At 56.6% G+C, this 13,780-nt stretch overlaps 3 protein-coding genes across 3 annotated transcripts; 2 read left to right on the top strand and 1 right to left on the bottom strand.

The window, feature by feature from the left end:
* Positions 1–414: 414 nt before the first annotated feature.
* MYCTH_2294555 (uncharacterized protein) lies at positions 415–3,349 on the top strand. The gene is made up of 2 exons (XM_003658559.1): positions 415–1,542; positions 1,606–3,349. The coding sequence occupies exons 1-2, from the start codon at positions 516–518 to the stop codon at positions 3,291–3,293; spliced, it is 2,715 nt and encodes a 904-aa protein (XP_003658607.1). The 5' UTR covers positions 415–515; the 3' UTR covers positions 3,294–3,349.
* Positions 3,350–8,879: 5,530 nt separating this feature from the next.
* MYCTH_2294554 (uncharacterized protein) lies at positions 8,880–10,794 on the top strand. The gene is made up of 2 exons (XM_003658558.1): positions 8,880–9,656; positions 9,772–10,794. The coding sequence occupies exons 1-2, from the start codon at positions 9,133–9,135 to the stop codon at positions 10,634–10,636; spliced, it is 1,389 nt and encodes a 462-aa protein (XP_003658606.1). The 5' UTR covers positions 8,880–9,132; the 3' UTR covers positions 10,637–10,794.
* A 545-nt stretch (positions 10,795–11,339) lies between these two features.
* MYCTH_2294550 (uncharacterized protein) lies at positions 11,340–12,104 on the bottom strand. The gene is made up of 3 exons (XM_003658557.1): positions 11,975–12,104; positions 11,817–11,914; positions 11,340–11,747 (listed from the first exon to the last, which is right to left on the bottom strand). The coding sequence occupies exons 1-3, from the start codon at positions 12,009–12,011 to the stop codon at positions 11,364–11,366; spliced, it is 519 nt and encodes a 172-aa protein (XP_003658605.1). The 5' UTR covers positions 12,012–12,104; the 3' UTR covers positions 11,340–11,363.
* Positions 12,105–13,780: the final 1,676 nt, after the last annotated feature.

Raw genomic sequence — 13,780 nt, 5'->3', positions numbered from 1 at the left:
AGCGCCCGCTCGGGTAACGCTCGGGTAACCCCGGGGTCGCACAAACTTGTTCACGTCCGGCGGCGTCGAGGGGGGTTGGGTGTGTTTGGCCAACAGTAACGCGTGTTTGGCCTGCGAAACCGCTGACCAAATCCCTCGGTGACGGCACCCCTTCCTAAACTTCCCGTCAGAGGTGAGAGAGAGACCCTGGGTGGGGTGTGTGTGTTTGAGCGCGGGGCATGGTACTAGTAGTGGGGTACAGAACTTGAGCATGGCAGCGCAACAGATAACTAGCCTAGAAAGGCTGGCAACGGAACCCAATTTCTGTAAAGCGCGGCAGCGTTTTCGGCGGCCCCAGCTGCTATCGCGCACAGGCCATAGCTTATTTTCCTGACCGACTTCCAGTCCAAAACTTTTGGAAGCGGCAGAAAAAAAAAAAAAAATAGGGAAAAAAAGTCGGCAGAGTCCCATAGCCTTCAGGAATTTCGGATCCGACGCCCTCCCCCCGCGACCCCAGGGCTGACAACACCGGAACGATGGATATCCACCGGTGCCGCTTCATCCGTTATCCTGCATCGGCCATCAATGCGGTCGCGTTCACACACTCGTCGCTCCCCCCAGTTTCGGGCCAGAAGAAGCACACGCAAAAACACATCCAGGTCCGCCTCGCGATCGGCCGAGCCAATGGCGACATTGAGATCTGGAACCCGCTCCAGGGGGCCTGGCATCAGGAACTTGTCATCCACGGCGGCAAGGACCGCAGCGTCGATGGCCTCGTCTGGGTCACGGAGCCCGACGAAGAGATGGCCGACGGCAAGGTGATCCACGGCAAGTCGCGCCTCTTCAGCATCGGTTACACCACCACCATCACCGAGTGGGACCTGGAGCAGGCCAGGGCCAAGAAGCACGCCAGCGGCCAGCACGGCGAGATATGGTGCATCGGCGTCCAGCCTCCCTCAAACAAGGGCGCCTCCGCGCCGGGCAGTCGGAAACTCGTCGCCGGCACCGTCGACGGCAACTTGGTTCTCTACTCGATCGAGGATGGCGACCTCAGGTTTCAGAGGACGCTCATCAGGAGCCCGACAAAGAAGACCAAGTTCGTCAGTATCGCCTTCCAGTCGCACAACGTCGTTGTTGTCGGTTGCTCCAACAGCACCATCTGCGCGTACGATATCCGAAACGGCACCATGCTGAGGCAGATGACCCTGGGTACCGATATCTCCGGCGGTTCCAAGAACATCATCGTCTGGGCCGTCAAGTGTCTGCCAAACGGAGACATTGTGTCCGGCGACTCGACCGGCCAAGTCTGCATCTGGGATGGCAAGACGTACACCCAAGCGCAGCGGATCCAGAGCCACTCACAGGACGTATTGTGTCTCTCGGTCAGCGCGGATGGCTCCAAGATCGTCTCCGGGGGCATGGATAGGCGGACGGCCATCTACGAACCCATTGCTGGCCAGGCCGGGCGCTGGTCCAAAGTGTTCCACCGACGATATCATCAGCACGATGTCAAGGCGATGGCGTCCTTCGAGAGCAAGGGGATTAGCGTCGTCGTTTCGGGCGGTATGTACACCAACCCTTTCCACTTTAACTCTCCTGCAAGCTAACATGCGATCCTCCTTCGAGGCTCGGATGCAAACCCCGTGGTCTTGCCCCTGCGCGGTGCGGGCAAAGAGTATCACCGAACGCTGCCACATCTTCCACAGAACCCTCCTTTACATAGTGCTCCCAAGGCTCGGTTTATCGTCAGCTGGTGGGAAAACGAGATCCGGATCTGGCACCTGCTCAGCCCGGCGCAGAAGCTGCTCGATGACCCGCAAGCGGCTCTCGGATTGCGAAAGAACAGGAAGCTCCTCGCACAGATCCTGGTGAAAGGAGAATCTCACATATCATCAGCGGCAATTAGCGAGGATGGCACGCTCCTTGTTGCCTCGACGGCTACCGACATCAAGGTGTTCCAGCTGCGTCTCGCCAGGGGCGAGCACGCGGAGCAGCCTCAGATCAGAAAAGTGGACATGCCGACGAGCGGCCATGCGGCTACCAAAGTCCAAATCTCACCCGACAGCCGATGGATATCCTGGGTAGAAGAAGGGAACAAGGTGATGATTGCCAGGGTGCATACCACAGAGTCTTCGGCCGGCGTCGCCTACACGATTTCTCGTCCCTCCAAGCTGAACCGACTCCGGCGTCAGATTCCCAAGCACCTGCTTCTCGGCGGTCTCGGATCCTACGACCGGAACATTACACAGATGGCCTTCTCGCCCGACAGCAAGCTTCTTGCCGTTGCCGACTTGGCAGGGTTCATCGATACCTGGGTCTTACGCGGCCCCGGCGAGGGAGCGAGCGGCGCGGGCAGCAGAGATGACGAAGGCGCAGCTAGCAGCGACTCGTCGAGCGATTCCTCCGACGAGGAATACGGCGATGTTGCCGGCGAACGCTGGGCCCGGAACCCCAGTGCCAAGCTCCTTCCCAAGCTGACCGCCGCTCCGGTGGTGCTCTCGTTCTCGAAGACGCGGCGGGAGGACGGGGACTACGACCTGCTGACAATAACAGCGGTGAAGACCCTACTCGTTTTCAACCCCCTCCGCGGAGCCCTCTCCGAGTGGTCGCGCCGGAACACGTATCCGAAGCTCCCGGCGCCCTTCAGGGACACGCGGGACCAAGTCAAGGGCGTCGTATGGCAAGGCCACAGGGCCTGGATCTACGGGGTCTCGTATCTCTTCATGCTGGACCTCTCCCGGGACCTTGACCCGGAGAAGGACTCGGCAGGGCAAAAGCAGGGCACCAAGCGGAAGCGAGGCGTGCAGGAGAGCGGCGCCGGCGGCAAGATGGAGAAGCACTCCCTCGCACCCCAGCGGGTCAAGGCGGCCGTGGGGCCCGACGGAGCCAAGTGGGAAGACGTGGAGATGGCCGACGCGGACGACCAGAAGAGCATCAGCGCGAGCAGCGGGGTCGATGACGACGACGATGACGACGACGAGGACATCGACGGCGGCGAGCTGCAGCGCCTGAGAGACGACCAGGGAGCTGCAGCACAGGCCAACGGCGACGACGCGGCGGGGGCCGGGAAACAGGTGACAAAACCAGCAGCGGCAACAGCAGCAGCGACAGCAGCAGCCGCAGCCAAGTGGTGGCATACGTATCAGTTCCGCCCGATACTGGGCATCGTGCCGCTCGAGGGCGGGCCTGGTTTGGCGAACGGGGACGTGTCTGAGGGTCGCCTGCCACCTCTCGAGGTTGCTCTTGTCGAGCGGCCACTGACCAGCGAGGACCTGCCGGAGCGTTACTTTGCAGAGAACGAATGGGAGAGGTGAAAATGGGGATGGGGCATGCTAGCAACGATGGGAGCGTTGAGGTGCGGCGAGCTTATGATGTGTGTGTGTGTGTGTGTGTGTGTGGGTAAAACGGCGAAGGGTCAATCAAAGTTAGCTGGGTTGGCGGTACGTCTTCTCGCTCTGTTCTTGTTGTTGTTGGCGAGCGCCGTTAACCCATTGGGGTAAGTCCGTGTACGAATGGGAATGCCTCCGGCGAGGCTTTGGACCTCGACAAGAGATCATTGAACCAAGGATGACACCGAGCCGTTGGTGATGAGCGAGCATTTCCCTCCCCTCTTCTTCTCCCGACCTACCCCTACCCCCTTTCCAGCTGGCCATCAAGTTTTTGAACAGAGTGAGTTCCTCGCAATCAACTTCGGGCCCCGGATACCGAAGAAGCAGTCACCGGTGTGGTGTACCACCAACCTTCGTCGACCCCCATTTGGAAAGGACGCCTAAAACCCCCCCCCCCCCCCCAAATCCCCGGACATACCCCCAGAACCCTGCCTGCTGCTCCTATGCACACACGCATGCATATACACCCCTTCCGCGCCATCTGCCCCGTCTTGTCAGCCTCTGCCTGTCTTGTCCTAGGAGTCTGCCGTCAGCAACATGACGCGGCCGGTACGCCGGTCCCCGACCTCGCATCCAGTCGCGGGCTTTTTTTTTTATTTGTGTCGTTGCCCGATAGTTCTGGGCAGGTGGAAAGGGGGATCTTAGGAAGAAAGTAGGAAATAGAGATAGAGATACACAATGGAGGTGGGAGACAGGAAACAGGGGTTCCGTGGAGGTCGGGATTCGGCGAGATCGGAGACTACGGATTACATGTGTGCCTTCTGCCTGGCCTGCTTTCTCTCTCTTTTTTAATGCCGCTGGGGAGGGTCATCTTTTCCCCCCTTGTTGTTGTTGTTTTTCTTTTGGCTTCTGGCTAAGCTGTGTCCACTTCGGAGGTGGAGCGTCTGTACATATACGCGCGTGTGTATGTACCTATATATATGTATGTGCATATGTACATGTGTATGTTATGTGTGTAGAGGTGTATGTATGTGTACGTATATAGGGATGTATGTATGTGCGTGTTTGCGTATGGATGTAAGTCTCGGATGACCCGCCAGGTCGTCGAAGAGGCTCAAGTCGAGTTGACGCTCCTTTGGTCGATGGGATCGATGGATCCATAGACACCATGTCGCCCCATCTTGTCCTCCTCCCCTCCTTCCCTTCCTTCCCTCCTTCCCCTCGTTCGTCCGCGGGCGAATCTTCCCCTCTTGCACGGCATGTGCGTGCGTGACCTTGTGGTGGAGGGCTCGGCAGGCCATGATGGAGGGAGGGGGGAAGAGAGGGGAAAAGAGAGGAGGTGCCCGAACCCTTCACTCCCCGTTTTGACGGTCCGCTATGCCGCTCACTATTTATTCCTGGAGATAGACGCGGACATGCAGGTCAACCTAAGAAAAGGGGGTTGGGTTACGCGTGTCTTTTGCTGGGTAACTAACTACTGGACTGCCCGGGCTGGGCGGCGGTCCGCTTGGAGACCGTGAGTAATGAGTGCGAAGTAGGTGCAAGCCTCGATCGCCGTGCTCCGTGGAGCGTGGGCAGGCGGACAGATGATCGGGCCACAGAAGCAAAGCGAAAGAATTTTCTTCCCTAGCTCGGTATCCGGGTGGAGCGGAGCGGCGAGACGCGCGTCCAAGGCCTCGCCAAGTTCCTATCTTTTCTTTTCTTCTACCCTTCCTTGCCTCTCCTCTCCTGGCATGTCTTGCTTGTGGGGAAGGGGGAGAGAGGGCAGGGGACGTTGCGGTCAAACCTGGAGAGGCAAGGCTGGTAGTGGATGATGGCCCGTCGGACTAACTAGACTCAGGCCCGGTTGAACTTTGCTTGCTGTTTTTGGAAGATGTGAATGCGGTGATGGGGGCCCTGCCCAGTTCTGGAGGAGTTGAACCTAGACGTGTGGTCTCGGCGGAAAATGGGGCGGGCTCCATCCTACTTGTATGTACCCGCGGTGTTCACCTTGTTTGTGCCCCTATCTGGTGGAGCGAAGAACTGGCGAACTTCTAAACAGCGCGCTGGAGAAGAGAAGGCCAAAGACGGCCAACTAATATACCAATGATACATGTGTAAACCGTACAAGATATATGATGTGTCCGACCAGGGGTCGGGCATATCGGTTCCACCCGGAGTTGGAACGTGAAGATACAAAGCTACCCACCGGGACAGACATGGAGGCAGAAGTGAGGCCCGAGGCAGGAAAGCAGGACTATACCTGATACAACGTATTGGGACTCGTGGCCTGGATCTGCATGCTCATCACATGCGGAACTGTGAAACCTCGGGGATAGCACACAGCACGTCGTTGACTGCGAGTGGCCCACGTCGGCTGGCCGGATTCTGGCCGGATTCAAGTGAGTGAACCGCTGTCAGGCAGTTCCAAGGCGCGATCGCATGGCTCTCGCCGTCGTTGGGATACGCTCGTCCGGGTGCCCAGCTGTTCGGCTTTGCGAGGCTTAGCTGATGAATGCGGGGACTAGTATGTATGTAAACACCCGGCTTGGAAGGCCGACATGGAGGACGGGGATCCTCTTAGCCGCCTCCGCTTATTACAGAAAGAGTCAGAGCACCAACCTTCGTTTTGTGTGACCGTGGTGAGCTCCATTAGGAAGTTCGCGTGGGGAATGGGCAGAGGGTATCCGGGAAAGCTTAAGAAGATCGAAGCTCGTCGTCAGAAGACAGAACGAGAAGGATTGCCAGGAGGTGACGGACAACAAGGGTCGGATGCCGCGTCATCCCCAACGCCACTCCCACCAGCCGCACAGTGTTTTTGTTGGTACAGTTCTTGTATAACACTGTATGCCGCTTGGATTCGGCTGCTTCGTCCTCCGTTGGCAATGCGCGAACTTCGTTCCCTTTTGAGCACCCATTCAATCGGGCCCCCGTCCTTGTTCTTGTAACATTGCGTAACGTACGGAATAATCCGTACCCAGTCTCAAGACCTGCTCACCTCCAGGCTGACCGTCTGCTGTCGTAATAAGGCGCTGATGATGAACGAACATCTCCGCCTGAATAAGACACTGGCATTCCAATATTGACAAATCTCGGTCTCTGGGGCGGCCGAGAAAGCGTTGATGAGGCAGCGGGTGGCAAGAAACAGCCCAGTCGTCAGCCTTTACGTACCTAGCTATTGCTCGGCCCAACCCGACCTCGGTAAGCCCGTCCAGGGCGTGAAAGTGCTGGGCCCTGACAAACCATCCATCCTTGAGACCCGGAATCCCGGGCTTCAGAAAGTGAGGTCGTCGACTGGCGGTCAGGAGCCCGGTCGGCCTAGTGCATCCGTATCATACGTATCCTTATTAGTGCGCGGAATGTTCGCGGCTCCGAAGTTGCGCGGCAAGGTTTGGGTAGTAGGTAAACTTGTAGCTATGCCATACGCCCTTCGTACATACCGTATGCTGGCAAATATAGAGGGCGATGGCAAAGCGAGACTGCATTGTCCGTCGACGGGCTGCAGTCCTTTATGAAATTCTCTCCCCTTCTTGTTTTGCCTATTTCGAAGTTGTGCCAAGTCGGCCCTGGCCTTACAAGAGAGCCCCCGCCCGCTTGCAGCGCAACCGGGTGACGACGCAACGATGGGCGGCGGGTGCAATCTGATTGGGAAACCGTCGGTGTGGCGTTCTTTCAATATTAAGCCGACCGATAACGTTTCTTCGTAGACATTCGCCTAAAACAATCAGCGATCTAGTGTAGAGGGTTGCGTCGTGAAATGGAATTGCAAGGCAAGAAGAGTGAGGCAGGCGAACAGTCAGGCAGGCAGGCAGCAGGCAGGCAGGCAACCTGTGGGCTGAATCGCTGAATCACTCCACAAGGCCCAACCTGAGGCCGGCGAATGACAAGCCATACGGAGTAATAAGTCACACAACCATCCGTACACTACTGGGTTTCCAGCCTCAGCCACAGCAGGGAAGGAATTACACTACTGATACCAAAGACAGGATTGGCTGCTTCACAGACTACTGAACACTCCCCGTCAGGTAGGTACAGTACTCTGAATGTATCTACATACAAAGTACGGAATACATACAGACACTCATTCCTCCATTACAGCGTAGGGTGCTGGCCAGAGTTCCCGTCGTCATGATAATAATAAGGCACGGAAATACTTCTTACTGCAAGCGATGAATCAACTTGCTGCGCTGCATATGTACTTGGCGGATATCACTAGAACCACCCTCTCTGACTGCGAGGTACATACCCAACTGCAAGTACACCTTCGGGTGTCGGGTCTGAACTCTCTTTTACACTAGCGTGCAGCATGCTACAATACGCAGGACGCAGCATGCTGCCAACAGCCCGGTCCCTTCTTGCTGGTCCGCTCACCCAAGATCAGACCTGCCTTCATCCAACGTTAAAAGAAGTATGAGTGGCCGAAAAACCCTTCGCAACGTGACTCGACACAGCACCAGTCAAGATCTCTCGGCGGTCTCCTAGAGTTTGCGGCCTGTGGAGAATCGCTCGAGGCCGCTGAGGCGGAGATTGGAAGGGGTGTGGAGATCCGTTCGGGGCGGAGGGAACCGAGGCCGGTTAGACCGGTTCTGATTGGCCGTCGCCGGGAACTGGACGCGCGTTCTCTCTTGTCCTCCCCTCCACTCTCTGACGGGCTCCAGGTCTGTATTGCGAGCAGAGATCCGAAGATTCGTCTACTCGTTGCCTGCACCCCTCCCTCAGCTTACGTCTGCTCTGGCGAATGACCCGCTATGGTGGGCAAAATCCGGATCCTCAAAATCTGATGAACGAATGAATGAATGAATGAATGAATGAATGAATGGATTTCAAAAAAACGTCGGATTGGCTCGTTGGCAACCAGCAGTTGTCAGGAGCGAGACCCGGGCTAAAAAAGGCACAAACTCGGTCGGGAGGCGTGGATTGAAGCTCTGCTTGGGACTATCCGCATCGTCCTGCTCTTTACCCAGGTACTAACGCAGGTTACATTCCTAATAACTAACCTCACCTTGCGCGACCTACGCTAGTGTATGTATGTCCCGTACCTACTGTACTGCCACGCAAGCCTCGATCGCCCCGGCCAGTGCGTGGTTAGATACGCCGGGAACGGGCGCACGCCATTAGTGTGTAAGTACGGACGTATGTACTGTACTGCGTACATACACCACGCCTGCGCCGGCTCCCTGAAACCCTTGCGCAGCAACCCGCCCTCCACCTGCCCGCAGCTTTATTCTTCGGCCCCCTTGTCTTTACGCCTGTTCCCGGCCCACCTCTGCCTGTCTCCCTCAATCCCTTTACCAACCCGTCACCACCCACCCGCCCTGTCAAGGCTCTGCGAGGACTGATCCCCCTCCAAGCCGTCGACATACCGGACTGCGCTCGCTCTTTGACAGCAGGAGGACGCTTGCTTGTCAAACAGCAGGGCTTTTTTCTTCCTTTTTTTTTCTAGTGGGCGGCCGTCGAGGTTTGACGGGAACAAGCAGAACGGTCACAAGAGGCGCGCACACCCCGGTTCGTCATTCGCAACATTGCGTGGCCCGCACTCCAGGCGCCGCCACCTGACGACGACGACGACTAAGACGACGACGACGACAACGGCGCTGCCTACCACAAAGAGTCAAGGGAAGGAACAAGTTAACTAGTTGCACGACCACGATTACGACGACAACGACAACGACGGCGACGACGACGACGATTTTCTTTTGCCACAGAATTGATCGTCCTTTTCTCCGATCCGCGAACACATTGCCAACCCGTCTTCCCCTCCAAATCAATCGATCAAATAATAGTGCCCGCCTTTCAACAACTGCCGCTCAACGCAACTGCCGGTCGGTCATCGCACAAATAAGGCATGGATGCTAACGGGAGGGACGCCCAACGGGGCGGGAACGAGTACGGCGAGGAATGGGCACACGGCCTGAGGGTGCAGTTCGAGCAGCTGCTGAGGACCAAGCGGTTAAACGAACTACAGGCAAGATCACGGCAGGGCTCGCCCGGGCCCGGTCACAGCGCTTCGACCAACAGCCACCGAGATGGCCACGCCTCCGGTCGCAACAGGCAAGGCAATTCCGGCGACGCTTCAACGCCCCCCTCTTATTCGGTCGTCCGCAATCTTCCCAAGGTCCCGATCCCCCCCTCGCCCGACGACCTCGAGTCGACGCGGTTCAGGAACCTCCTCATCTCGTTGTCCGCGACGCCCATGAAGTATGAGAACCCAGGCCTGCTAGACGAAGCCCTACAAGCGGTCCCGCTCGATAGGATATACAGCGAGGCCGAGGAGGAGTGCCAAGTGCTCCAGGCCCAGGCCGAGAGCATGGGAGACGGGCGCAAGCCGGAATGGGGCTACCAGGACTGCATTGTCCGCGCCCTCCTCAGGTACGTACGCCGCATGCCTCGGGGGAACTTTGCCCCTCAGATATTCCCCTCTTCTTCTTCTTCTCTCTTTGTTGATATCACCCATCTGACCGACATTCTCGGTTTGTGCGGACAGGTGGTTCAAGAACGACTTCTTCACGTGGGTCAACAACCCGCAGTGTCCGGTCTGCTTCTCCCCGACCATCGCCCAGGGAATGACACAACCGACGCCGGAAGAGAAGGCCTGTGGTGCGTTGCGAGTCGAGCTATACCGTTGCTCCAACAACAGCTGCCGGGCATATGAACGCTTCCCCCGCTACAGCGACGTGTGGCGCCTCATGCAGACGCGGCGCGGGCGATGCGGCGAGTGGGCCAACTGCTTCAGCATGCTCTGCCGCGCAATTGGCTCGCGCGTCCGGTGGGTGTGGAATGCCGAAGATCACGTATGGACCGAGGTCTACTCGGAACACCAGAAGCGGTGGATCCACGTCGACGCCTGCGAGGAGGCGTGGGACAACCCCAGGCTGTACACCGAGGGTTGGGGCAAGAAGATGTCGTACTGCATCGCCTTCTCGTACGAGGGCGCGACCGACGTCACCCGGCGCTACGTGCGCAAGACGGAGTACTACAACGAGCGCACCCGCTGCCCGGAGGAGGTCTTGCTGTACGTCATGAAGGAGATCAAGCACCTGCGCCGGGCCAACTTCGACAAGCAGAAGCGCTTCGAGCTGGAGAAGGAGGACTCGAGGGAGGAGCGGGAACTTCACAGCTACGTCGTCGCCTCCATCACGCAAGCCGTGACCCAACTCGTCCCGAACGCCGTCGATGCCGGGCCGAGCGGCCGAGGGACGTCTTCCAACGAGGACACCAAGGTTCCCGTCTCCGCCGACCTGCCCGCCCGTCAAAGCGGCAATGCCGAGTGGGTGGCTGCCCGCGGCGAGAACGGCAGGCGAAACCAAGGATTCCCACCTCCTCACGGCCAGGAACCGCCGTTCCCCTGACCCTGATTTTCTATAACAACACCTTTTCTCCGCTTGCCTTCCGGACCCAACGACAGCTTCTGGTTTCATCGGCGTCGTCTAAGCATATCCGTCGAGGAGCCGGCCAACAAACGGTTTCGCTGTGTTGTTTGCAGCAAGATACCCACCGCTTGTTGTCGGCCGACTCGGAATCTTCTTATTTTTTTTCCCTCTTCCGTTTTATCATGTTGATGCTTCGTCCCGGTCGCAGGCACGGCATCGCTTCCTTGGGTGTGTCTACACGGCCACCTGTCTTCGCTGCGATCTTTAATTTTTTTCTTTTTTTTGTATATGCCGTCATGGTGTTCCCCCTACCGACACGAACATACATATCACCAACGGACCAACCAACCATTCAACCAAACCAACCCATCGGCTTACCAATCCTACTTTGACCGCCTTGTGTCTAAGTACCACTAAATATCTTCCATTTGTCGTCATCATCGTCATCACCACCACTACCATAAATGTCATATACAACCCGTCATCATCATTGCTTGGAGTATGCCGGCGCTGATTGGGATCCATTGGAAAGGGGGAGCGCATGTTTTCATTCCGGTTCTCTTCTGTCTGTTTTTTTTTTTTTTTTGTTCTATTTATCCCGGCAGGGAAGGAAGGACAAGGAAGCTGAGCCGCTCTGTGATAGCTTCGGGTTGCCACGGGTAAGGGTGGCGTTCACGATGATTCCCTGACAGCGCCTCCAGAGAGCCTATTTGTGCTCGCCATAGCTGTCACGGCCGCTGGCAAACACCTTATCGAAATTGTACTCAAACCATCGGATCTCGGGCTCGAGTCCGGCAAACTTCCACACTCCATTGACCTTGCGGTAGTAATGCGTGTTATGGCTGTGGGCGTGTCCTTTGACCTCAACGTTCCGGAGGCTCGCGTCTGTGTAAACCTGATGTGGCACTCGCAGTTGATGGTGGCCGATGATTTCGGTGTCCGAAACCCTTTCCCACTTGCTCGCGCCGCCAATGAAATGCTGCGTCCGCAGGAGCGGGTTGCCCAGCACTGACTTGTCAGATATCATGGCGATAAACTCTTCCGCCGGCATCGCTTCCCAGACCTTGCCTAGGAACGAGCGGTAGTCAACCTGTCATGATGGTGTCAAGATTGTCAGCTAGGCTAGCGTTTTCGCCCCTCCGCCGCTGTATCAACGTACTCGGAGTGTAGGAGCGATGCACTTCCTCAATCGGTCCCAGTCCTTGGTGTCGTAGCTGTCTGCCCATTCGAACGCCGCCTCGGTAACGCCGAGGTACTCTTCTAAGCTTGTCAGTCAATATCTCGGGTATTGGTATGTCTTAGATCCTTAGTACCGACCCTCGAATGTGATTTGCTTCTCCTTCTTGCTAGTCATGGTGTAAAGCTTGTTTGGTAATAACTCAGTGGTTTGCTTCTGATGTGATTTGAATTGCTGAGATTGTCGAGGTGCTCCTTGCCTCGTCCGGCGCGGTTTATGTCTTGGAAGAGGAAGGGGAAAGGGACGGGTCTCTTCGGGTTAGGAAGAAGCATGTTTGGGCATGGCCTCGTGGGCGATCCCCACAACAGCAAAGCATGTTGTCAGTCAGAGGGAGCTAAAGAGCAGATCAGCTTGCCGTGGACGCGGCTGTCGCAACTTTTCGTTCATCCTGTCTTAAAGTGGTTGCGTGAAGAAGGAAAAAGGACAGGTGGTAAAAGTCGCGGATGCAGATATATGCGTGTTGTTCTGTCCGTGATGGTGCGTGTTGCATGCCTTATCTCCGCAGAGAGATCCGAACCTAGGTTATCGTAAACATGTGAACATACAGGAAAACATGTGACCTGATGGCATGGACAGGGGCATGATAGTGTAGATGGGCTTGCGTGGCCCGGGCGCCCTGTTATAACGATACTATCTATCCCCTGATAGTGTTAGTCATGCTGCTGAGTAGTGTAAGTGAGTATGAACGAAGAGGCGTGTGAAGGGGGGGCGGAAGGGGGAGGGTGAAGGAAAAGGGGAGACAGGGCATCTTCCCGTTGCTGGGTACCGCGTGACGGGCTACCTGTGTAGGCTGTCCGGTTCTCCTCCTTTCCCTTCCCATCTCGTTCACGTCCTTTCTGCTCCTCCTCGCATCCTCGCCTGCCCCGATCACTATATCAGCTCATCACTCTCACTCATTTACACCTATCCACACATCTATATCCCTCTCTCCCTCTCCCTCCCTCTTCGCGTTCTCAGTTTCCCATTCTCAGGTATGTATCTTGAATATATCCGTCCCTACTATATGTTCCTCCTATAGTCAATGTCTCTTACCCTTTCTCTCTCACTCGCCCCTCACACTTACCCCTTTATTATAAGCCAGCCTTCTCCCCCCCCCCCCCCCAAACTCTCCTATCCTGTGTCCATCGATCCGTCGCTTCCATGGTTTCCTAATGCTCTTTACGCTCTGCTATTTCATCAGGCGGTGATGTTCATGCTCATATGCTTATGCTTTCTGTGGCCTATCGTGACAGAACACTACGCAGCTCCTCCTAAGAGGAGGTTGATGATACTCCCCCCCTCCCCCCCGGGGCCTTCTCTTTCCCCTGATCCCCTGACCTGATTCTGCCGGATCGACCCGGTTGGCACCGTCTATCTTTTTCTTCTTATTTCTTTCTCTTTGGTTTCTTCCCTCCGTCAGGCTTGCATTGTCAAATTATATCTCATTCTCTCTCGCCCGAGCCTGGTCGGTTCGCTTTTGTCTTCCTCTCCGGGGCTGGGATGGTGCCGGCTTAGAAATCGTGCTACCGCCCAACGGTATCCCTGAGCTTGGCCGCCTACGCAGGGTCGAGAGCGGGCGATGATGACGATAACGATGATGATAATAATGATAATGGCCTCGATTCCCTGACGCGTCTTTTATCGTCCGCCCTCCCCAGCGAACCGAGCCAAACCGGGCTGCTCTTCTTTCTTTCTTTCCCTCTTTTGTTTTTGTCCCTTTTCATTAATTTACTCCTTCGCACACTATACCATAACGTCGGTGTCTGTGCTCGGGTAGACTGGCACCGCCGTCTCGCACTGCGGCCTGCTCCGAGTATGGGCTTCCCTATAGCGGGTGAGGCTGGGACGGAAGCAATATCTGCATCCCCCAATCTTCTAACCGACCAAGTTCGTACGCTTGATGGGGA

This window comes from Thermothelomyces thermophilus, chromosome 1 (genome assembly GCF_000226095.1).
Source record: "Thermothelomyces thermophilus ATCC 42464 chromosome 1, complete sequence".
NCBI classification, from domain to species: domain Eukaryota; kingdom Fungi; phylum Ascomycota; class Sordariomycetes; order Sordariales; family Chaetomiaceae; genus Thermothelomyces; species Thermothelomyces thermophilus.
This window is presented reverse-complemented; position numbering and strand designations above follow the sequence as displayed.

What these genes read in the sequence shown, in the direction of transcription:
- MYCTH_2294555 (XM_003658559.1), top strand. Translation starts at nt 516, where the DNA reads ATGGATATCCACCGGTGCCGCTTCATCCGTTATCCTGCATCGGCCATC. An exon ending in TAGCGTCGTCGTTTCGGGCG is followed by an intron (nt 1,543 to 1,605) that starts GTATGTACACCA and finishes TCCTCCTTCGAG; the next exon opens with GCTCGGATGCAAACCCCGTG.
- MYCTH_2294554 (XM_003658558.1), top strand. Translation starts at nt 9,133, where the DNA reads ATGGATGCTAACGGGAGGGACGCCCAACGGGGCGGGAACGAGTACGGC. An exon ending in ATTGTCCGCGCCCTCCTCAG is followed by an intron (nt 9,657 to 9,771) that starts GTACGTACGCCG and finishes TTGTGCGGACAG; the next exon opens with GTGGTTCAAGAACGACTTCT.
- MYCTH_2294550 (XM_003658557.1), bottom strand. Translation starts at nt 12,011, where the DNA reads ATGACTAGCAAGAAGGAGAAGCAAATCACATTCGAGG. An exon ending in GAAGCAAATCACATTCGAGG is followed by an intron (nt 11,915 to 11,974) that starts GTCGGTACTAAG and finishes CAAGCTTAGAAG; the next exon opens with AGTACCTCGGCGTTACCGAG. An exon ending in GCATCGCTCCTACACTCCGA is followed by an intron (nt 11,748 to 11,816) that starts GTACGTTGATAC and finishes CCATCATGACAG; the next exon opens with GTTGACTACCGCTCGTTCCT.